Here is a 21,900-nt window from a genome sequence, read left to right on the forward strand (position 1 = left end):
TTTATTTGGGGAAGAGGAGGAGGGGAGGGGAGGGGAAGGAGGAAGAGGGGGGAGGTCGTTTCTTTTTTGTTTTCGCTTTCTTTCGTCTTGCTCGTGTTCTCTACAGTGTTGCTTCTGCTCGTATTCTGCGCACATGCCGATGCATGCACATACAGGGTGCGCGTGGAAGGAAGGGGAAGGAGTGCTGACAGCTGCCTCCTGGGCCTTGCGCACTTGCCTGTGAAAAAGAAGAGGGTGTGGTGAAGAGGTGGGGTGGGGTAGAGGCACGGGGGGGGACAGTCAGAAAGCGGGTCGGCACCACTGTAGGAGAAGAAAAACTAAAAAGGTGAAGAGCCCCCGTGTCTGCTGTGTACACGTGCACCCCCTCTACCCCTCCCCCTTGTGTGAACCACCATGCAGTCCATCATCACCCCCACTACATGCACCCAAGCAAGAACATATATGCAGAAGACCACACACACGCGCGCACGAAATTCCGAATTAACCGTTCACCGCCGCTTTCCGGCACATGGGCAGGGGGAGGGGGGGGAACAAAGAAAATACAGCACAGATGCAGGCACCCACCAGCGCACATCTCCTGCTTCTCCTCGTAGAGTCTCTCGCTGCTCGTGTGTGTGTGTGGGGGGAGGGGTGCGTGTCAGCGCGCGCGTCTTCTGCAGTATTGCCTCTCCTGTATTGTTTGCAAATTGGCGACGAGAAAGCGGGAGGGAAGGAGGCCTTCCCTCTCTGCCTCTACTACACCACACCGTAGATTGTGGCAGTGGTGCCGAAGCAAATGATTATGACACCGCAGAGGAGGAGAACGATGGCACCAAAAAAGTTGTAGTAGCCGACCTTCTTCAACTCGTAGCCGCCACTGTAAATGAAGAAGAGCGCCGGAAAGACGAAGGCAATGAACCCGCCGGTGAATGAGCCGAGCAGGCCAAACACGGTGTTTACGTTCGGGATGAATAGACCACACAGCAGCGAGATGAGGCTGAGGAAGGAGCACAGAACGGCGTTCTTCCACCAGGCAACGGTGTGCAGATCCCAGCCGATGAGATGGTGCACGGAGTCGCGGGAGGGCAGAATATGCAGCGCAAAGGCAACGCAGAGCTTCACCACAAGGCCAACGTAGGCGACGGCAAAGTAGTAGTCTTTCAACGGCAGGTACATGCGCAGCAGCGAGGACCCGACCTTGTCGCCAAAGTCGCAGTAGCCGAAGAAGCCAGTCACCCAGTAAAAGATGGTACAGATGAGCATGCTGACAACAACCTGCAACTCGAAGAAGCTCACGCTGGGCTTGGGGGTTTCGTTGAACACCTGGTACGCATTCGACTGGCACAGAAATGCGAAGACGAACTGGCCGAGACCTTGAATGGCTCGATTGCCCGTGTTGAACAGGCGCAGACCCTTGTTCGTGATGCCATCCTGCAGCCCATTGGTTGCGGAGTGGGCTACGACACAGACGACAAAGTACAAGACGAAGACAACGCCGAAGAGGGAGACGTAGCGGAGCGAGTTGATCTGCCGCGGCAGCGAGAGAGGCAGCATCAGCAACAGAAACGTGACTGACGTGAGCACGCGCTGGAAGCTGACAGTCCGGTAGTAGCCCTGGACGCGATCGTCGTTAAGAAAGGCGTGCCACAGGTCGTTGATACAGATTACGTAGGCGATACACGCACCCATGCACTTGATGAACATGATCACCGCTGTGAAGATATCTCCGCCGCGCCCAAAGAGAAGGCGCGCGGTCAGCTCGTAGCTCCTGATGCCCGTCTTGCCGTAGACTATGGCGAGGAGGCGCACCGAGTACACCGTCAGAAGATAAATCACAATAAGGTAGATTGTGCCCATGACGATGCCGGAGGTGTCGAAGGCGTAGGGCAAGCCAAGGATACCAGCACCGAGGCTACTTCCAGCGAGATTGAAGACGCCGCTAGCGAAACCGCCCGGCGGGATCACGCGGCGCATCAGGCGTATGAGGAACATCGGCTGCTGCTTGGGCTCATCCGCACCTGCGTTGTACTCTGCCGCGAGTTCATGGAACTGGTCAAAGGTTTCACGCATTTCCTTCTCTTCCTTGTACATGGCCGCATCGATTTCGGCAGTGGCGCAGTTATCACCGCTCTCAGGGGTCGACGACTGAGCCTCCCCGTAACGCTGACAGTCGCCGCCCAGCATTGCAGCGTAGTCGGGGTTGTGGGACATGGTTTTGGTCACGTGTGTGTACGTGAATAGGAGGAAACAGAGGAAACAAAGGAAACAGAGGGAAGGGGGGAAGTGCAAAAAAAAGAAAAGGGAGAAACGAAAAAGGTGCGATGGGCGTATCTGCGCGTACGTTCGTGTGGGTGTTTTGGTGGTGTGACGTGTGAGGCGCGCGGTGGGGTGTGCAAGTGAAGCAGAGGGGCAGCAGTGGCAGTAATAGCGTGTATGAGGAGGGAGGCAGAGAGGGCAGCAGTGCACAGCTCATGCTATAAAGCACCGAAGTCGACCAGGTTTCTGTACCAAAGAAGGTGCTTTGCCGACCGTCATGGTGAGCATCGCCCAGTGGTGCGCAGGAGGCCGGACCACATGGCCCTACTACCACCGTGCGAGAAGCGGGACTGGAGTGACCGGAAAGGGGAGGCTAGGCGTGCGAGAGAGACGAGAATGAAGCGCCTCGTGCGCTCACCATGTCGGCTCACCGCCACCCCGACGGACACACAGGAGGGATACACCCTCATGTGTACCCTCCTCCTTTCCCAACGACACGGCTGCCACGTAGTGGCACAATTTTTGGTTTTGCTTTAACAGATCTGAGGAACTGAAGCTCTTTGAAAACTTGAGTCCCTGTGTAGAAGGGGGAGGGGGAGTCGAAGAAATACCCGATCAACCCAACGTGTTCCGCTTCCGTGAACAGAGAAGCGAACCATCACGCCAGTGTCATGCGTCTTTCTTTTCATCTGTTTCGTGTGCGTGCGTACATCCGTTGAGTGCTCCTCCCTTGCCCATCAGGGGACGGTGAGGAGAGGGAGAGTTGAACGCTGTTCTGTGTCGCGCAAACCAAAAACGGCGCCAGAGCGATACAAGGATAGGGAAACACACGCCCCCCCCCCTTCCCTCCCTCCCTCCCTCCCCTCCGCGCACACGGCGGTATAGGTGGATATCCACCTACGCACTGTGCGCACGTACTTCAGAGCAGCGGAAGAGCACGCAAAAGAAGACACCCACGCCATTCAGAAAAAAAAAGGAAAACAAAAATAAAAAAGAAACGGAGGAATCTGAGCTGAACTATCCGAGGCGCCACACAGGACGCCGCACGCGCACCAACCGACAACCACACACGCACATATGCCATCGTCACATTTCGCTCGTGACGTGCCTGAACGTGTATGCACCGGCGTGCGTCCCTCTTTCCGTGGGTGCTGTGTAGCTCTCTGTGTGGGCGTCGGTCCGCGTACACCGCAGCCCTCTGACGAAGCGCAAGAGGAAGTTGGAAGGCAAATGAAAAAGGGAATAAGAGATCAAACCAACAAGATGAGAGGAGGGCGTGAGTAGGCGTCATCTGATCATGCCGGCGAGGACCGCATCATCGACAACTGTGGCGACGCGTCGCCAGCAAACGTGAGATGCTTGCCTGCCGCCTTGGGGCGCTCGTCGACGGCGGGCACTGACGGCAGCGGTGTAGCCGCCTCGGAAAGGCGTGAGGGTGGTAAACAGCCGTCCTCACCGTCCTCTGGGATCGGCGAAGGAATCTCAGTCGTCGTCACGGTACCAGCGGTGTGCTCGGTCTCGGTGGCGCTGCTCACCCCTCCCTCAGCGTGGCAGCGGGGAGCACTATTGCCGTCGATAGTGTCGGAGTTGAGCGCAGTGACGCCGCTCGCAGTCCTCTCCTCAGCCTGTGATAAGTGCGCGAGGGTTACTGCGAGCGCAGAGGGCGGCGATGCGACCGCCTCCTCTTCATCTATGCTCAGGCAAACCGGAGGCGCTGCTGCATTGCCGTCTTCCATTGGCAAAGACTGCGCCGGTGTATCTTCGCACTCTGCGTGAAGCATCGCTTGCGGGGGCTGCGTGTGGCTCAACATCTCCGGCTCGCGCACTGAGGGCGTGACTGCGCCCTTCTCTGCGCATGCCGGACCAGTGGCGCGGTCCGACCCCGCAAGCGTCTCGTCACTCACGCCTGTCACATCAGCCTCAACAGAAAGGGTGCTGCCGGACACATCAACGCTGCCGACAGCCCCGCCGACAAGCGCGTCCACGGGGCTGCCGAGGTCGTCTTGGAGCGCAACCGTCGCCGAGACACGAGCAGCATTTTCGAGGTCTGCGTCCTCCCCATAATCGATCACGCGCGTCGCGTCTTCTGTCACTTCTTTTGATTCCTGCTTCTCAAGGCGGTGGCGTTTTGCCGCCGGTGACAGCGAGGCGGTTTGGTCGGTGCGCCTCTCCGTCGGGACGCTTGATGCATCGGGTTCGGGCTGCTGCTGTGCCTCCTGTTCGTGGGACTGCAGCTGTGTAGCGGGCACCTGAACGCTGTGCTCCTCAGCCAAATGAACTGACATAGCCACACAACTGAAAGCAGGAAGGAGCAAGGAGGCAACTGCACGCAGCGTTTCGTTGTCTGCGTTTTAGGTCTCGACGTTGCTCAGGTGAAGTGGTGGGGATGGGGTTGGGGTGCTTGTGAGTGCAACTCGATGCCGTTGCGGTGGCGACGGGTAAGAAAGGGTTGAGGGGAGAAGAAGGGAGGGTGCAACAGATTTGAAAAACGGCCTCTCTGAGGACGACCGGAGAACGCGCCGACCCACCGTGCAGAGGAGGAGCGTGAGGAGGATGTGACGAGTGTTGGGTGGCGGAAAAGTGGGCCCTGGGGCAAGGCTCACATGACTGAGACCAAGCAGAGCCAAACGCGATCGTACGGCAGCAGACGATACGGTGGGTGCGTCCCTGAGGTCTCCGGCCACGTTATATTGCTGGGGTGTTCGATAGCGCATTCGTGGTGGCGGCACGCAGACCGAGACAAACACGCGAAGAACAGGATGACAAAAAAAAATGAAGAGCGCGAGAGGCACTCGCACCAACACGGGAGGACTCTGTGCCCATACTCTCTGTCCCCCTCCCCGTCCTTTGCATTGTGGCGAGCCTCAGAGGCAGCGGGAGGGATGCACACACACGAAGGGACGGAAAACAAAAACAAAAGACAGCAGAACAGGAGCAATGAAGTGGAGAAAAAAACGAAAAATGAGGCACATCAAGGGTATGAAAAAAAGGCAGGAAGGGTGAGGGGGAGGGAGGAGGGGGGGGGCAACATAAATCGATTCATGTATCTATAGAGATAGATACAGATAGATGTGTGTGTATGTGCAACGTGTATTTCTACATGTATACATGAAGATGAAAACGGAAATACACAGGAGAGGCAGGCAACAAGGCGTGCATTGTACACAGTGGCAACGATATACATGCACATACACGTGTATATCTATGTATATTCAAAAAAAAAACGAGCAGAATAAAAAAAGGCAGGGAAGATACGAGTATATTCTTTTTTCTCTTCCTCCGGTGTGATGGCGGCGAGCGCTACGGTAGCGAGGTGCCATCTGTGTGACTGTTCGACGCCACATACGCGAGCTTTTCAGCTTGGGCACGCCCGCGCGGATACGTAATCCGAGGGTCCCACCTCTTTGTGGCAACACAGCGTCCTGTGCGCGGAAGCTTCTCTCCGATGGCTCCCGTGCTCTTTCCGTCGGCAACTCCTCCCCATCTGCCTGGTCGGAGCTCAAAGCCGAGGCAGCGCATAAGCTAGAAACGGTCGAAAGAGTGGCGCCATGGGCGGTTTGCGCCGACGGGGGGGGGCAGGAATGGGCCGGGCAGCCCAAACTGCTCGCGGAGAAGTTGGGAGAGGGGGGTCGTGAAGGCGATCCTTGCAGCACATGGCGTCGGTAATTCCGTGACGCTGTTTTTTTCTTACAGACCCTGGAACCACAGTGGCCGCGCAAAGGACTCTTCGCAGCGGCAGTCACGCACTCACGATGTGCGGCTTTCACAAGATCGTCGACGCCGTTGGATGCTCGTGAGGTACACTGCGAGTGTTACACGCATCACATCACCGCACCGCAAAAGTGTCTTCCGTGCGCAGAACACGCAAGTGGATGATGGGGCCCCGCACGTGACCACGCGCAGCAGAGGGGTAGTGCAGACATAGAAATCGACCCAGGCCCCACTGCTGGTCACGTCGCTACCCACGGCCAGTTTTGCCGTAGCCTTCGCCGCACACGTCCACCTCAACAGGCAGTCTTGCCGGCGCTTGGCTTCCCCTGTCGCTCAGCACTGGGCGGACCGTAGCACCACGTTGGGGCGGCCGGCTTCGCTACGGAGACACGAAAAAGTAAATTATAATACAAGAAGCGGGACCCGATCGCAGGCAGGCGAGCCGCATGCCTCGTCACTATAAAGGAACAGAAAGGGAGGGGACACCGGCCAGCGAGCACACATAGACGCGTGTGCGCACACATGCATTCTATGAAAGACGTCCCTAGTTCTTGAGGCTAACGAGGAAGGCAACGCAAGTAACGGGGTAGGTTCAACGGAGCCGCAAGAGTTCGAGCAGCACGAGAGGCAGCCGTCGTATACCCACCATCTACTCCCCCCCCCCTCGCCCCTCTTGTAGAAGACGGAGACGCTCGCAAGAGCAAAAGAAAAAAAAAGAGTGTGGCTTTCCTCCCTGCCTCCGACGTGGTCACGCAGGTGTGCCATCATGAGCTCGATGAGGTCGAGCGGACGTAGTAGCTGCGCAGCTTCTCTAGCTGCTCCATACCTATCCCAAGCTCTTTCTCCATGTACGCCTTCACTGAGCCGTACCTCTTGCACACCTCGTCAAAACACAGCTCCAGGAAGAAGGCTTGGGCACGGAACAGTAGGTTGACAGCATCCTTCGAGATGACGCAGTTGCCCACTTTCACCGTTTCGCACGATGGTGGTACGCAGCACTGGTTCGTCAGCATGAAATCCTCCATCACAGTTTCTGCAGGCACGTCCAGGGCGGTCAAGAGGAGCGCTGCGGCCACGCCGGTGCGGTCCTTCCCAGCTGTGCAGTGGAACAAGACCGGCTGCCCTTTTGCTTCCCTGAGAAAGATGTCGAAGAAGTTCTTGAAGACGTCCTTGAAGTCGATGAGAAAGGTTGTTGCGATTCGCCGAAGCAGCGCCTCCGCAGATGGCCCGTCCAGCGATGGGTTCTTTAGCACGTGCTCGGTGATGAAGCAGGTATCGATCGGGAGCGGGAGGTACGTGGCACCTGCGAACGCATACGGCGAGCGCGCCTTCTCCTCCGCACCGCGAAAGTCGATGATGTACTTGAGCCGCAGCTTCTCCAAGAGCATCTTCTTGCCCTTAGGCGTGACGTCGCCAACGTTGTCGGAGCGGTAGATGTGCCTGTACTTGACGACGTGTTTGCCATCCCGTGTACGGTAACCGCCGAGGTCGCGGCAGTTCTGCAGCCCTGCCACTTCGATGATACGTTCGTGGGCCGGCATGAGTCGAGAATAAAAGAGCTCGACAGCGGACTGCAATGTGACGCTACGCCGGAGGCGAGAAGACGGGAGGACCGTGCGCGTGCGTGTGTGCGCGCGAAGGCGAATGGGAGACACTACGAGGGAACTCCGGGTTACCACCCCGGTGCCACACAGAAGACCCACACGCGCCGGGAAGCACGAACACAAGCCCGCGCAGAACGCAACTCCGTTGTGCGCGCCAGCAAGGCTGTTGGTAAGTGATAGCGGCTGCGTGTGCGTACACCTGCACGCCGAGCCTCCGCCACCACACCACAGCGACCACCAGCCCTCCGGTGGCCGGGACACGAGAGGCAGACGGAGACAGACAGACAGACAGACAGAGAGAGAGGAAGAGAGGCGGCGACAACCAGCGGCAGGACAGAAATGAGACGCCGGCGAATCGGTGTCGAATGCAACGGAGGCGGCCGAAAATGTATACCGCGGCACAAAACTGGAAAATCAAGAGTCGCGCGATGTCTGGCGTCCGCGCAATGGAGCGAGGGCGAGCGCTGGAGTAAGGGGCAGGTGAGGCCAATGAACCAATGTCGTGTGATATGGAGGGAGGGGGGGGGGGGCTCTGAGGTGGAGGTGGTACGCAGGAGTATCACCACTGTCGTGCTGCTCTCGGGTGGGGGATCCCAATGACGCAGGGATGGCGTGGGGCTCACGAAAGAAGTCCTCGTCTTCGCTGCCGTCGATGCGACGTGTGCGTGTGGGCAGCAGCGATGAGTTGGCAGTGTATGAGAGGAGGAGGAGAATAGACGGAAAAAAACGGAACCAACAAAAAAACGTGAGAGCAGCGCCAACACCAGAGCAAGCAAGCCAGCGGAGGTGCTGGACAGGTGCCGCGAGTCCGGCCAAAACCAAGTACGTTTTCTTCGGGTGCGTGTCTGCTCCTCCACCCTCCCTTCAGCCGTCGAGCTCCGCTGCTCTTGGCCGTCACGTTGTGACAGGCAACACAAGAGGGTTAGGAGAGGTAAGAGGCGGCGGCGAGCGCAGAGCCACGCATACGGGCGTATGTGTGTCGTGGTCGTGTGCCCCTCCCACAGTGTCCTTGCACGCAAGCGACAGACGAAAGCTTACACGGCGGGCTCTTGTCGCGCCTCCACGCGAACGACTGGTACAGTCACAGACGGTCCTATTTCGTAAGCATCGCAGCAGCGAATACAGTGCGTGGAAGAGGACCTTGAGAGACAAAGGCCCACATTACGAAGAAAACATCCAGAAAAAAAACGTCAGCAGAGGTGCCTGGCACGACCGAGCCGAACAGTGCCAACGTGAAACGTTCCAAGTGCCCATGAAAGACGGTGGAGGTAGCGGTGTGGGAGACGGAGTGCGGCACACAGCGAAGCGCAGTGGAACACGTCTATGGCCCACTAATGTCCCCCCCCCGCCCCGACGGTACAGTAGTATCTCCTCATGCAGATTTCCAGGTTAGCAGCGGAGGAGATTCTGCATGTCCCTCAGTGAAGCAGAAGCCGCCACAACCCCACTGCACAGCACGCTCACTCGGTGCCACGTGTGCGACTGGGGCACCGTGCCCCAAAAGGACCCGTAGATAGGGCCGGGCCGACATGAGAAGCACACGAGCAGTGAGGCGCAGGCAAACGTGTGCGCGGAGAGGTCGTTGCGTGTGCCAAGCTGGCAGCCGTCCTCCATCAGCAACTCTGCAAGGCGGAACTCTTCCACGGTCGTGCCGCCATCCTTTCAGTCGCTGCCGCCGGCATCTTCGGTGGACACCGCAGTGCGGGGTGCGAGATGGTGTGTGCTCAGCAGCAGCAGATGGGCAGCAGGCGGACGACGGGGTCGTCAAAAGGGGGATGACCCCGCGCACGAGCTTCTCCGAGGAACTGCGGGCGATATCCTCAAAACAGTGCTCGTAAACGCGTTGCCGTGGCGACATCACTGCCAAAACGACGGTGAACCGTTTGGTGCGCACACTCTCACGGCAGGCCGCCCACGAACGGCATTCTGGCATTGGATAGCCGAACAAAGAGCTGAAAGAGCGCCTGCTGCGTGGTGGTGGTCCGTTGCGTGCGGAGGTCTCTTCCACGGTGTGTGCCTGTGCGTTCACATCTGCAGCAGGACCTGCGTCATGAGGCTCTGTGCGCGCGGCACCGAAGCCAGAGAAGATGTCACCGGTGAGTCGCTGCTCTGCAGATCCGCTGTGTGGAACCAATCAAGGACGGGCACCCCTCCCCCTCCCCTGCGGTGCTCGTACCTCCGGAGTGGCAGGCGGAAGACCCCGCTGGGATAATCGGGCCGTTGGGGAGTCGCGCCGAAGAGGTGGTGGACATGGTTGTCGCGGCGTCATCTCTGATACGCCACCCTACGGCACCACCCGCGAAGCGCGCTGTGGATAGGCTGGGTGTTTGGCGAACGGGACGAGGTCGACGTCCATGCAGCACCAGCCTCCTCTGCCATTGAGTTTGACGGTCTTCGAGAGCTGCCAGTGCACCTCCAATGCTGTCCGGCGCTCACCGCGTTCGATTGAGGTGTTCCGTTGAGCACGATGGCAAACCCTTCACTACATCCTACCCTTGTGCTTATTGCGGTACAGCGGCATTTGCGGCATCTCGGAGAGCAGCTACATAACTTTGATTACAACAGAGCCCTGCGTCGTCACCATGTGCAGCTGTGCGCCAGTCTTGAACCCGGTGGAGACGCAGATCACGAACGCACGCGGACTGCTGGTCGTCGTCAAGCAGATCGAGACGGGGGAGAGGAGCAGGGACGCCGGGGAAGCCCTCCCTCACAGCTGCCTACACCGTTGTCGCCGCTACAGGATGCTGAGGACGGCGAGCATTAACGGACACAGAAAAGGATGCTGTTTCAATGACCTGTGCGTGTGTGCACAGGAGGGCGGCGGCGCTCTGTCAGACCGGTGAAAAGTACAATCGGCGGAGAGGGGACACAAGTGGGCAGCAACAAACACGTAAAACAAAGCGAGGCGTGGTAAAAAGGCGAGACAGGAACGAGGATTTGGAACGCTGCACACCTGCGCCGACACATGCGTGCACGCCATGGGCGATGGTCGCAGCTCCGTCATGGCGGCATGTACGAGTGGCTTGCGCGATCGTTGCGGGTCATCCGGATGACCACAACAACGCACACTCTCACCAACACCACTACCCCTACGAGCGCCTGACGGTGTCTGCATGGGTGCGCCATACCTTATCGGCAATCACGGAGGGTGGGAGGCCGGGAAAGGTTGTGAGGTGCATTATGCTTCACCCGCTACGCACAGAACCCCTTGCAGAGTGTCACCGCACTCGAGGGGAAAGGGCAAAGCGAAGCACGAGTTTCGCACGGCCGCCAGGGCACTCTGAGGTACGGGGTACGCATTTATGTGTGTGTGCGCGCGTGGGTGCGTCATGGCCGGCTCCGCTCGACAGCCGGCCCGGCGTGTACTAATGACCGTGTTCGCCTGCCCGCCTCTGTGCTGCCTTGCTCGCCGTTCGCTTTCCTTCTCCTGTTGATACGTTAAAAACCACGCGCAGACACACAACCGTGAGAACGCCGGACTACAACGAACATAGACGCCTTTAGAGTTGCTCTCACGCATGCATCCGGCATTGCTGGTGCCTGCCTGTCTCTCCCCGTCTCCCTCTCTGTGGAAGAGTGCATGACGGCGCTGGTGGTGGCAACTCGTGTTCGCATCCCTCTTCCGGATGCATGTGACTTCATCCAAAGCACGCGAGGGAGAGCTACACACACGCACACGAACAGAAGTGAACCAGTCAGTCAACCAACGAGAACAACATGCAGTCGACATCCACACAGGGAGAGACAGTCACCTATACCCAAACACATACACGGACGTCAAACAGATGCAACCGTACTTTGAGCGGCCCCCTGCCCCCCCCCCCTTCCCTCCCTCCCCCCTCACATAACATCACCCCCACCGCTGCACACACAGAGAGCCGGCGAGAAAGCCGAATTGGGGGTGGGGCAAGGAAGGGGGAGGGGTCGGGAGGCCTCTGGAGCGGGTCGGGAAACCGGCACCCGAGGAGTGCGCATGAGTCAATAGAAGCCCAGTCAAAACCCTTCGCAACTCCGATGTGCTACACGGCTGTCTCCCTCCCCCTCCCTACACAGACACACACAAATCTTTCGCCGGTCAGGTCCACCGCTCTTATGCACATGTGTGTTTGTGTGTGTGTGTGTGTGTGTGCTAGAGTGTACCCACCCTTTCTTCCTCTGCCTGCCCGCTTACACGCGCGCGCGAGAGCAATGCGCTAGCGCAGAGAGAGAGCGAACGACAAAGGGCGAGCGGGCGGTTCATGTATCGAGAACGTCCCCCGCCCTCTTCTATCCCCCCCACCGCCCTCCCTCCCCGTCTTTGACGAGATCGCAGAGGAGAGCGAGTGGGCTGAAGGAGTAGTACCGATGACGGAAAAAGCTGTACACAGGGCGATGCACAAGGAAGCGCCTGCACAGCATGTGCGTGCCGCATCACTTGGTGAGCCGCCTTCCTGACTTCCCGCCTAGCGCTCCGTGAAGTGCGTTGCTCTGCCTTTCGTCGTTACCTTCGGTGCTTCAATGGAGGAGACAGAGGGAAGAGGGCAGAACGCCGCGATGTGCGATAGAAGAGTGCGCACCCATTCCCATAATACCCGGAATCGTGCGTGAAACCGCACGAGTCCATGAGAACAGCATCACCAGCGATCATGGCGTGGATCACCCGCTCGGTCAGCACCCATAAAGGAAAGACAAGGAGTGCCGCTAGGGCAGAGCGACGGAGAGTGCTCCGTCCATCCCGACAGATACCCGACACAGAGAGAGGGTGCTTGTCGTGGAGAGCACCCACGGAAACATCTAGGTGCCCCACACGCCAATTACAGAACTCATACACCTACGCACATCTTCGCAGACATGTGAAGGGGCCGCCGCGCAGGCGAGTCGCTCATTTCTTCTTCTTTGGCGACGCAGACGCGCGACGAGAGTGCGGAGTGGACGACTTCCTATGAAGCACCTCATCACGGTAGCGCTGGTGGTCAGCGTTGATGTATGCCGGATCGTAGCCGGGGCCTCCGGTGCCCACCTCCACGTGCTTTGCGCCGCTGCCGCTACCGTAGCTGCTGCCCTTCGAGTGCATCATCGCCTTGATCAACTTCACTACGCCTAACTTGTTAGCCACCACGTACGCGATACCGCCAAAGATGGCGAGCAAGGTGAAGTACGTGAGGACCGTGCGAGGGTCCGTGCCGAGGGGGTCCTCAAGCCTGACGGTAGAGTTGAAGGCCGTGATGAAGTACGTCCGGTTCGTTGCCGAGTCCTGTACGTAGAGGCCGAGCACCATATTGTATTCGCCACTTTCGAGACGGACGTCCGGGGTGAAGGTGTACTGCATGCTGACCGTCTCCGACTTCCTCACCTTGCGCGCCTGGCGGACCACGGAAAAGTTCTGAATAGTCGTGTGGTACTGCTGCGGAGGCTGCAGGAGGCCAACGACGAGGAACACCACCTGCGAGGCTTCTTTATCGTTGTTTTGAAAGGCAATCATCACCTTCACCTTCGACCCTACCGAGAAGGAGGGGAAGGATTGCGACGACGCGTTAAGGAACAAGGCGCGACTAACGTAAGGCGCGCGGCCCGTGCCGGCCTCCGAATCTGCATACATGTCATCCGCCTCCTCGCCGTTGAGGTAAATCGCATCGGTGTCCTCCACTGGCACCGCATCCGCCACGACGATGCTCGCAAGAAGCAGCGCCGCAAAGGCGAGGACCAACAGCTTGCGCAGTGCACCCGACATGTTCGTGCAGTTTCCGTCCCGGCTGGCCGTCTGTGTAGTGTTGTTCGTGCGGTGACGTGCTTCCTCTACCGCTCCCCTTTCCACGTCGTCAGACTTCGAGCAATGAAGGACTGGGAGTGAGCACGAGGGAAAGAGCTGACGGCGACACAAGTGACAGCCGCAAGCACACAACAACAACAGCAAGGGCTCGAAGAACGGAGCAAGTCCTCCCTTCGTGAACGAGAATGAGTCCGTGACCTGGATACGATGAGCTTCCAATGCGCGTTCTTCCTTCGATCGTCTGATCATTGTTGCGTGTTGGCACGTGCATGAATGGGGTGGAGGGGTGGGGTAGAGGGAGGGAGAGGGAGTGTTGGGAGAGGGAGCGGTTGCGGTAGTCGTGGGGCGCGTTCAATGCCAAGGAGGGGGAGAGACGGGACGGCAAGGGGCGCCGGTTGGCGGCGTTGGGGAGTGCGCGTACCATTGAAAATACGCTAGAGCGCTGAGAACGGGAACACAGTACTGTGCTGTGCTCACCCTTTGCCCTGACAGCGAGATGTCAGACTCACAGACGCACACACATAGCAGCGGCGGTGGCGGCGTCGGAGCAGCTGCCACGCTGGCATTCCCGTCTTGTCCATCGGTTCCTCTCGCGCGTGGTGCTCCACCATGTACGCAGGGAGAGAGCACGAAGAAATCCGTGCAGGGGCACATCGCACAGCGGAGTGTTTGTGGGCCGGGAGCTGAGGTACAGAAAGGAGAAGGAGTATGCCAAGGACACGGCCCGTAGTTGAAGAGCCTATTGTGTTGCTCGGGGTTTCTGTGCTGCTCTTCGTTTCTTATTTATCCAGCGTGCGTGACTGCGCCCATTCAGCCCCCCTCGCACACACACACACCACACACACCACTCCACCCCCTCCTCCTCCACCTTAGCGCGTGTCTCCTCTCGCCCACCTCCGTCTTCATCATCCGATACCAAACGGAAAGCCAGGGTGAGGAGAGAGGCGGAGAGTAGTGTGGTGGTGGTGGTGGTGGTAGTGAGGTGAGAGAGGACGAAAAAGCGGGCACCTAACAGCGACGGCACAGACCCACGTACGCCGAGGACACGGCGCGAGGGATCGGGGAGAGGCTGTTAGGTGACACCAGCGGGGAACAGATGACCAATAGCGAAGTCAGAGAACAGCGCCACACACCCCGTCTCCAGCCCTCGCTCTCCATCCGACCTTGAAGAGAGACACACAGCCAGAAAGGAGGCGGCGGCGGCGCAAGGGCTGTACGTGCGCGTCGACGGGAAGACCAACACTCTTCCGATCATCGTGCTCCGTGGTGCATCTTTGCAAGACGGCATTCACTGCCCAGCGGCGGAACAGCAAGACAGAGCCGGTGTTCACGATGGAGCTCCCCACCGACGCAGTTACATCAGTTTCTTGCCTCCGCCTTGATTCTTGCGATCCAGCGAGTTAGACACGATCTTGTTCGTGTGCAGGTACCGCCACGAGCAGCGGTCAATGCAGTGCACCTCGTCCTTGGTGAGCTCTGCCTCCCTGTACAGGTCCTTGCAACACAAATTAAAGCACTCCTCCCGCAAAGAGCTCATCATCGTCTCTATGCGGAACGACTCTTGCTTGACACCCAGGTTCATTGCTGCTACTGCTCACACCCACACACGTGCACACACGCCAAGCTGATGACACACTCCAGCGTGGGGAGAAGAAATCATATCGGGGCACGTAAGGGGGAAGGAGGGGGCGCCAACGCCGACAGCAACGCCGACAGAAACGGCAACGGCAACAAAGAACAGAAGCGAGCGCCAGCGTGCGTGCGAGTGCGCGCGCGCATGTTCGCGGCGTGGGTAGACGACGAGAACGGAGAGAAAAGAGGGTGGGTGGGGGAAGATGAACAGCAGCCAGGGAGGAGTTGATGCAAGACAGCATAACAAGGGAAGAACAGAAAGGCTCACCATACCGCGTCATGACGGCCAAAAGCGAAGCCGAGGTTGATGTCGACGAGAGCAGAGGGAAGGAGACGCAGAGGGGCGAGCAGGATCGGGGGTGGGGGGGATCAGAGACGCACCTACTCAGCCACGAAATACAGCGACTGAGCGTCTTGGAGGACGTCACTTATGCATATGGCTACAGCTGCTCGGTTTGTTTTCCAAGCCACTCACGCCTGTCCTGACAGCCCCGTCTCCCCCCTCCCACACCCGCACACACACACACCAACATGCACACCTTCTCAGCGGCCTCAGAACTTGACAGCTCATGTGGGGGAGGGGGGATGTGTGCGTGGCTGTGGCTTGGTTTACTTACTGACGCATACGGCGCGTGCACGCGGCCGCATGCAAGTCCTTCACTGAGAAAAAGAAAGAGGTTCCATGCCTTCTACTCCATTTTCCTTCCTCTTAGCACCCCCCCCCAGTCGCCGGGTGTGTAGGCAAGTCGTGCTGTTGGTGGAGAGCACGCCGACAACATCTTCGCTGAGTTGTCCGTGTCGAAGAGAGAGAGTGAGCTGCTGAGAAGCACTTTTTTTAGGTATCTACCTTTCTGTTAAAACCCTCGTCGTGAGCGTGCCTGAAGACGGCGTCATCGGGCGCGACAGAGGAAAACATAAGAGGAGATAACGATGGGCAAAACATCGATAGGGGACGGCATGTGACTTGGCAACGAGCACAGCAACAAGAACAGGACACACACACATAGAGAGGGGGAGAGGGGTGGCGGTAGGCGTAAAGGGATGCGTTGGACGAACGGGCTGCCGGTGCTGGAGGGTTTGGGGGAAAGGGGGGTGTAGGTGCCGCGTCGGTAGTGCCATAGGACGCGTTCTCATACGTATCACTTCCGCTGTCGTGCACGAAGTGCAGCGACGAGAGTATTTGAAGGAAGGGTACGGTTCAATGCAGCGTTGATCATCAACGGAGAGGTGGACAAGAGAAGAGAGGGGGTCTGAGGAACCCTACATACACCAGTCCGCACACCAATAGCCCTCTTCCACAATTCCTCTAGACCCGATGCCTATCCAAACGGCCACCTTGCAACGCGTTCATTACCTCTCAACCCCCCTCCCCCCGCACGACCTAAGCCCAATCCCCCCTCTACCTGCTCCCCATCCCCCTCTCCCCTCCATCCCTTACTTCGCCACCGTTTCTCCGTTTTCTTTTGTTGCATTCTGCAACATCCCAGACATTCTCCGCCATGCATGTGCGCGCGTCTCGCGTCCTTCGCGCTCGCTGGTGTGCCTTTGGGTTCTTTTCGGACATGCACTTCACCGCCACCGCCGCCGCCTTACACACATGACGGGGTCATCCTCATTTTGTCGCCACGGTGAGAACGGTTATCCGTCACAGACTCCACACAACCCCCTTTCCCCACTTCCTCCTCCCTCCTCCCTCCCGCTCCACGCACGAGAGAGAGAGAAGGAACGCAACGCACCGGCACGCGCAGAAAAACAGAACGAGGCAGCATGTAGGAGAGGGAGTGATACATTGCTCCTCCGACCGCGCCATCGCGAGCCCGAGGACGCAAAGCAGTGTCCGCGCAACGACAGCCACACACACGCACTACGGTAAGGGAAGTCCTGGTAACATCCACAGAGTGCAGCATCACCATCACCGTCTTTGCTCCTCCGTGCAATGCCTTGTCTTCCTTGCTTCACTGTTTTCAGTCACATGCGCATCACCGCCGCTTCACCTCATCGTGGCCTCTTCCTCGACCTCCCCCCCCCAACAGCAACAAAGCAAGGCGAGTGAGAGAGCGTGATGTACGCCTGGATGCGTGTGCGTGCGTGCGCCCACACAGCGCTTTATATGGTGACGCGGTACACTGAGCGTACACTCCGCCCTCTGTTTTGCCACATGTCCTCTTCACGGCTGGCTGGTAAGGGGTGCACGCGGCCGCTGCACCCGTCTCCGTTCATTCAAAGGAAACACGCGGTCACTCTCGTATCACCAAGCGGTCCTGGGGAGGTGGAGAGCACCTCATCCTAAATCCGGCTAATACTCTTACGCATGCACAGACGCAGGTTGATATATTTTGAATGCACAGGAGGCTCGCCAGCATGGAGATAGACTTCCCTTGCAGAATCATCGGTGCCAGGAGCTGGCTCAGCGACGCCTCTGCAGACACGGCCAGAGCGCCGTTGGCGCCAACGACGCCGCTACCGATGCAACCGATACCGCACAGCGGCGATGCCACAAGGCCATGTGCTGTGCTGGAGAAAGCATTGGGCCGCACAAAGCCCGTGGCCAACGGACTGGAGCACGCATTCAGGTGTCGCTGCGTGAAGCTGCGTCCCATGTAGTACACAGAACGGCGCATGTGACCGCGACAATCTCCAAGAGATGAAAAATGGACAGAGAACAATCTGTGAAGAGGGAATGGGGATTGAGGTCGAGGGCGTTGATGAGAGGCGGCCCGAGATGATGCTTTATGTGTATGTCTTTGTTTGTATGAGGGACAGCACGGCACGGGGGGGAAGGGGGGGGGCGCTGTAAAGGCTTAGCCCTGCGGGACACGCAGTATGAAGTCGCTGCCACTGCCGTTCATAAGACGTGTGAATATATTCGTGTGTGAGGAAGGACCAAAAGGATGGGGAGGGATGGCGCAGTCGGTAGCGACCGTGCCGACCCAAGGGAAAGAGAGAGAGGAGGAGACAGGAGGTGAGAGAGCAGGAAGGGGCAAGAGGGGTACATGTACATTGTGTGCCTCGGTGTGAGGCAATACGGAAGAGGTGGCCAGACTAGCTGTAATATATACATATCTATCTGAAAAAGGCGTGACTTGGTTGGTTCAGAAGCTGCACGAGGCAGAAGTCAGAAGGCTGGGAAAAGGGACGCAGACACACACTCGACGCACCGCTGTGCACGCGCACGTACTGTGTATCGTTACCTGCAATCCATCGGGCGGCAGCCTTCTTCTGGAAAGGAGAACGGGAAAGTCGGAACGCACGTTCATGCGCGTTCTCTGCCCGTCCACGTCCCCCCCATCCCCACACCCACCTCCCTCACCTCGTCCTTTAACGTAACGTAAGGTGGTCGCCAGTTGGCACATAGAATGAAAACCTTGTCGATGTTCGTTGCGTGTGTGTGTGTGCGGGCTTCCAATCGCATCAACTATTCCTCCAGCGGCCTCTCCAGCGAAGTAACAGAGAGACAGGGAGGAAGGAGAAGGAGGGCGGAGGGGGGCGGGGCTGGCGGAGTGCGGCGGTGTGACGCGCGCGCTGTAACAGTGGGGATCAGGACAGAGAAAGGAAAGCCACCACACACTCCTACATGAAAAGCACGTGCTCCAAGGTTAGAGTCACCGCATTCGCGGCATGTGCAGATGACCACACACACACATACGCGCACGGAGAGCGATAATGCCCCCAAGTTGCTCGGATAAACACGCACCCTGCACAGGGAGGGAGAGGGAGGCGGGCCCCGAGGAAAACAAGAAACGGAACAACGCACGAAGTACGTCTCTGCACATGTCAGCACAACCGCAACAGTGTACAAGCAAAGAAACGTGCGGTCAGTGTGAAGGAGAGGCACGTGAGAGAAGGGGGAAGGCTAGACGATCGGATGAGGGAGTCGCCGAGACACATGTACCACCAAATACATGGAGCCCCCTTTTCCCCTACTCTCTCCCCCTCGCGTCATCGTCACCCGCAGGGTGCGGGGGTGGGGCACACACACACACAGGAGACACACAGACAGACACGCTCCCACACCCGCCATCATCACCACCACAAGTCGTACTGCATGACACCAGTACCCTCTCACGCCACGACAGCCGCCTCGCTTTACTCCGCTCCCCTTCTCCCCTTCGGCCTCCTGTCTTGGCTGCTCCTCTCGTGAGCCGGCGGAAACGACACATGCTTCCGTCCAGCGCCGAGTAGACGAGAGACGCTGGAGGATGTGGTGCTGAGGTGGGAGGGCGACGGGGCCGGCGATACCAAGAGGGCTCGCGTGGTGGCATCAAAATAGCGCATGCACTTGCCACACGCATCAAATGACTTTCGGTGCTGTCGTATTGCGTCAAGGCTCATGTCAGTGGTGACTCGCTTGCCGCCTGCTTCGTATCTCCGTCGAGCTCATCCTCGTTCCAATCATCATTCCACTCAGCAGGTTTTCCATCCAGCTCCTCTGACCCAATATCGGCAAATGGATCATTGGGCACCTTGCGCGTAAGCACACCTGATGGGGGAGGCTTCAGCGCCCACGCCGATGGCTTCTCAGACTCCGCCAGAGGCCCTATGTAGCGAATAAGGGAGGAAGAAAAGTTGTGCTTGTCTCGCTGCGCGAGGAACCACATCGGAAGCTGCTCCGCAAGATCGGTGACACTCCCAACAGCTTTGAGTAACATGCGGCCGTCGCGCGGTAGAGCGCGCGTGAGCGCGCCGTCGCTGGCTGACTCGGATGAAAAGAGGGCAATAAACTTGATTACCTGCCCAATGTTCGTCATACGTGGCTGCAGCACGTGCGGCGGCGGTGAGGGATCCTCTGCACGGCCAACAATCAGCTTGTCGTAGGCAAAGTACTCGTACAGTTTGAAGAGCCGTTTATACCTCTCAAAGAATTCGCGGCGGACAAAGCGGCGCGCTTTTTCGCCTGCCAAGCCGCGTCTCCGCCGCTCTTTGACCAGGGCAGAGCGCAGAGCGTCCACCGCTACCGGCTGCCCGACGGGGATGGCGTCGTGAAGGAACTGTGCAATCTCGATCTCAGACATCTCTACATCTTGCTTCGCTGGGCGCCATGGAGTCGATGCTGGGTCAAGCGGCTTCCCAACGCACGCGCCATCCTCACGCCCCCTCACTCCCCAACGAGCCCCATCAGCCTTCGTCGGGTGTTGCAGCTCCTCGGCGGCGAGGCGAGGCGTGTAGACGCGATCGCCCTGCCTCATGAAGAAGAGCGAGTGTGTTTCGACAAAAGAGGAAATGGCGTCTGCGCCAGTCGTCGTATCCGGCAGCGCGTCCGCCTCCTCCACAGGCCCATAGGTCCGCAGCAGCGCTTCTTGCAAGTCCATCGGAAGTTCCGCGTAGAGGTCAGCGGGAAGTTGAGGGCCATTGTCCGCCAAAATGCGCTGCAGGTGCACCATCACTCGCGGTACCGGCGATGTCTCCAGCGTCAACGAGGAGGGCTGCTCCGACGCCGGCAAGAAGGCCCACGGCCGCACTCGAGAGGAGTCCAGCTGCACCTCCCACAAGTGTCGTAGTCGGTCGAGGAGGAGGATGCTAACGCGGAGATCGCCCCCCTCGACGAGGCCGTAGAACATCTCGATTTCGCGCACCAGGTCCGCCGGCACGCAGTCGCGCAAGTGCACCATATGAAGGCCCTGCACCAGCCGTAAATGCTTCAGGTGATCCTCTGCTGCCCCTTTCTGCAGGGCCTCAGTGAGCTTGCGGCCCAGTAGTGTGGGGTCGTGGCGACTGGCTACGCTCTCCGGTGGCGGTGCATCTGACGTGTAGGTACGTACCCCGGCCTGCAGCAGCAGCGGCTCTGGCCGTAGCAGACGGACAAAGATGGCCATCGGTGAGGCGCCGAACGCGCGCACGTCCACGAACTGCGGTGGCAACTGCTGGAAAGCGTGCCGCACGTCCTCCAGCGATGGCGCTTCGCAACCGAATAGGGTCGCTGACATGTTTGCCGTGACCGCTGCATCCATCAGGTACGATAGTGGCACGTGGTACTGGGATGGCAGTACCGCGCTGAGCCACAGCTGAAACCTGCTGTGCTGCGCACGCGTCACAGCGTGGTCGGGGGGCAATGGCCTTGCTAACGCCGGCGCCGGCGCCGGCGTGCAGGCCTTTGAACAACGCAGCCGCACGTACAGTGACATGGGATGATACCAGAACACCTCCTCATACTGGTGAAAGAACCTCTTCAGTTGTATGGGGGAGACAAGTGACCAATGCCGCAGGGCTTTGCAGAGTTCGGTTACTGTCGGCGTCGCCGAGGAGAAGCCAAGCGAGGTTGCCACCTGGGTGCCTGTCATGTGCTGCGCGACTGTCAGCAGCCCAATGACGCGGAGCCCGAGCGTCTTGTGCTCGCTCGAACGGAACAGCGACGCCGCGTCATTCAGCATGGCCACGTGCACACGACCGGGCATCTGCACCACGACGAATGCCTCGGGGTGCCGCCGGATAAACTGACCATTTAAATCGTACCTGACCACGAGACGCTCCAGGTGCTCATCACCTATCATGCTTGCCAGCTTCGAGATGGGTATCGGTCCTGTTGACCGAAGTAACGAGCGAAGGTATGTGATGAATCGATCGTCGAGGGCCGAGCTTGCAATCGTTTGCCTGACGGAATTGAAGCGACACGACATCATGAGCGGTTCACCATGGCAGGAGAATGGAAGGCGCGCGGCGCTGCAGCCGAGCAGTAAAGCCCGCTGACGCCGCGTGTGAGCTATCGCCGGTACGCTGGCGGGGGAGCAGCGGAGGCTGCACATGCCCTTTCGTTGCCGTCGAACTGGCGCATCGGGAGTGGCGGTATGGGTGGCGTCGTTTGCTGTAAAAGTGACGTAGTGATAGGCCAGCGAGCGTAGTGCCCCAGCGCGTGCAGGAAGCATCGGGGAGAAGTGGGCGAGGTGGGGTGTGGGGTGTAGGGCAGGTGAGGGGGAAGCTCGGATGGGCGTCTTCTTGCCCTTTTGTTTTGCGGACTCCCCTTCCGTATGGTCA

General features: G+C 58.8%; 7 protein-coding genes across 7 annotated transcripts; all 7 read right to left on the bottom strand.

The window, feature by feature from the left end:
• Positions 1-735: 735 nt before the first annotated feature.
• Positions 736-2,190, bottom strand: LMXM_22_0230 (putative amino acid permease; the record flags this gene model as incomplete). The annotated part of the gene is made up of 1 exon (XM_003875429.1): positions 736-2,190. One exon carries the CDS (start codon positions 2,188-2,190, stop codon positions 736-738), a length of 1,455 nt encoding a protein of 484 aa, XP_003875478.1.
• A 1,340-nt stretch (positions 2,191-3,530) lies between these two features.
• LMXM_22_0240 (hypothetical protein, unknown function) lies at positions 3,531-4,520 on the bottom strand (the record flags this gene model as incomplete). The annotated part of the gene is made up of 1 exon (XM_003875430.1): positions 3,531-4,520. The coding sequence occupies one exon, from the start codon at positions 4,518-4,520 to the stop codon at positions 3,531-3,533; it is 990 nt and encodes a 329-aa protein (XP_003875479.1).
• A 2,190-nt stretch (positions 4,521-6,710) lies between these two features.
• Positions 6,711-7,487, bottom strand: LMXM_22_0250 (hypothetical protein, unknown function; the record flags this gene model as incomplete). Its single annotated transcript, XM_003875431.1, has 1 exon — positions 6,711-7,487. One exon carries the CDS (start codon positions 7,485-7,487, stop codon positions 6,711-6,713), a length of 777 nt encoding a protein of 258 aa, XP_003875480.1.
• Positions 7,488-12,411: 4,924 nt separating this feature from the next.
• Positions 12,412-13,260, bottom strand: LMXM_22_0260 (conserved hypothetical protein; the record flags this gene model as incomplete). The annotated part of the gene is made up of 1 exon (XM_003875432.1): positions 12,412-13,260. The coding sequence occupies one exon, from the start codon at positions 13,258-13,260 to the stop codon at positions 12,412-12,414; it is 849 nt and encodes a 282-aa protein (XP_003875481.1).
• A 1,393-nt stretch (positions 13,261-14,653) lies between these two features.
• LMXM_22_0270 (conserved hypothetical protein) lies at positions 14,654-14,881 on the bottom strand (the record flags this gene model as incomplete). The annotated part of the gene is made up of 1 exon (XM_003875433.1): positions 14,654-14,881. The coding sequence occupies one exon, from the start codon at positions 14,879-14,881 to the stop codon at positions 14,654-14,656; it is 228 nt and encodes a 75-aa protein (XP_003875482.1).
• A 2,287-nt stretch (positions 14,882-17,168) lies between these two features.
• LMXM_22_0275 (conserved hypothetical protein) lies at positions 17,169-17,552 on the bottom strand (the record flags this gene model as incomplete). Its single annotated transcript, XM_003875434.1, has 1 exon — positions 17,169-17,552. The coding sequence occupies one exon, from the start codon at positions 17,550-17,552 to the stop codon at positions 17,169-17,171; it is 384 nt and encodes a 127-aa protein (XP_003875483.1).
• Positions 17,553-19,259: 1,707 nt separating this feature from the next.
• Positions 19,260-21,791, bottom strand: LMXM_22_0280 (conserved hypothetical protein; the record flags this gene model as incomplete). Its single annotated transcript, XM_003875435.1, has 1 exon — positions 19,260-21,791. The coding sequence occupies one exon, from the start codon at positions 21,789-21,791 to the stop codon at positions 19,260-19,262; it is 2,532 nt and encodes an 843-aa protein (XP_003875484.1).
• Positions 21,792-21,900: the final 109 nt, after the last annotated feature.

This window comes from Leishmania mexicana, chromosome 22 (assembly GCF_000234665.1).
Source record: "Leishmania mexicana MHOM/GT/2001/U1103 complete genome, chromosome 22".
Classification (NCBI taxonomy): domain Eukaryota; phylum Euglenozoa; class Kinetoplastea; order Trypanosomatida; family Trypanosomatidae; genus Leishmania; species Leishmania mexicana.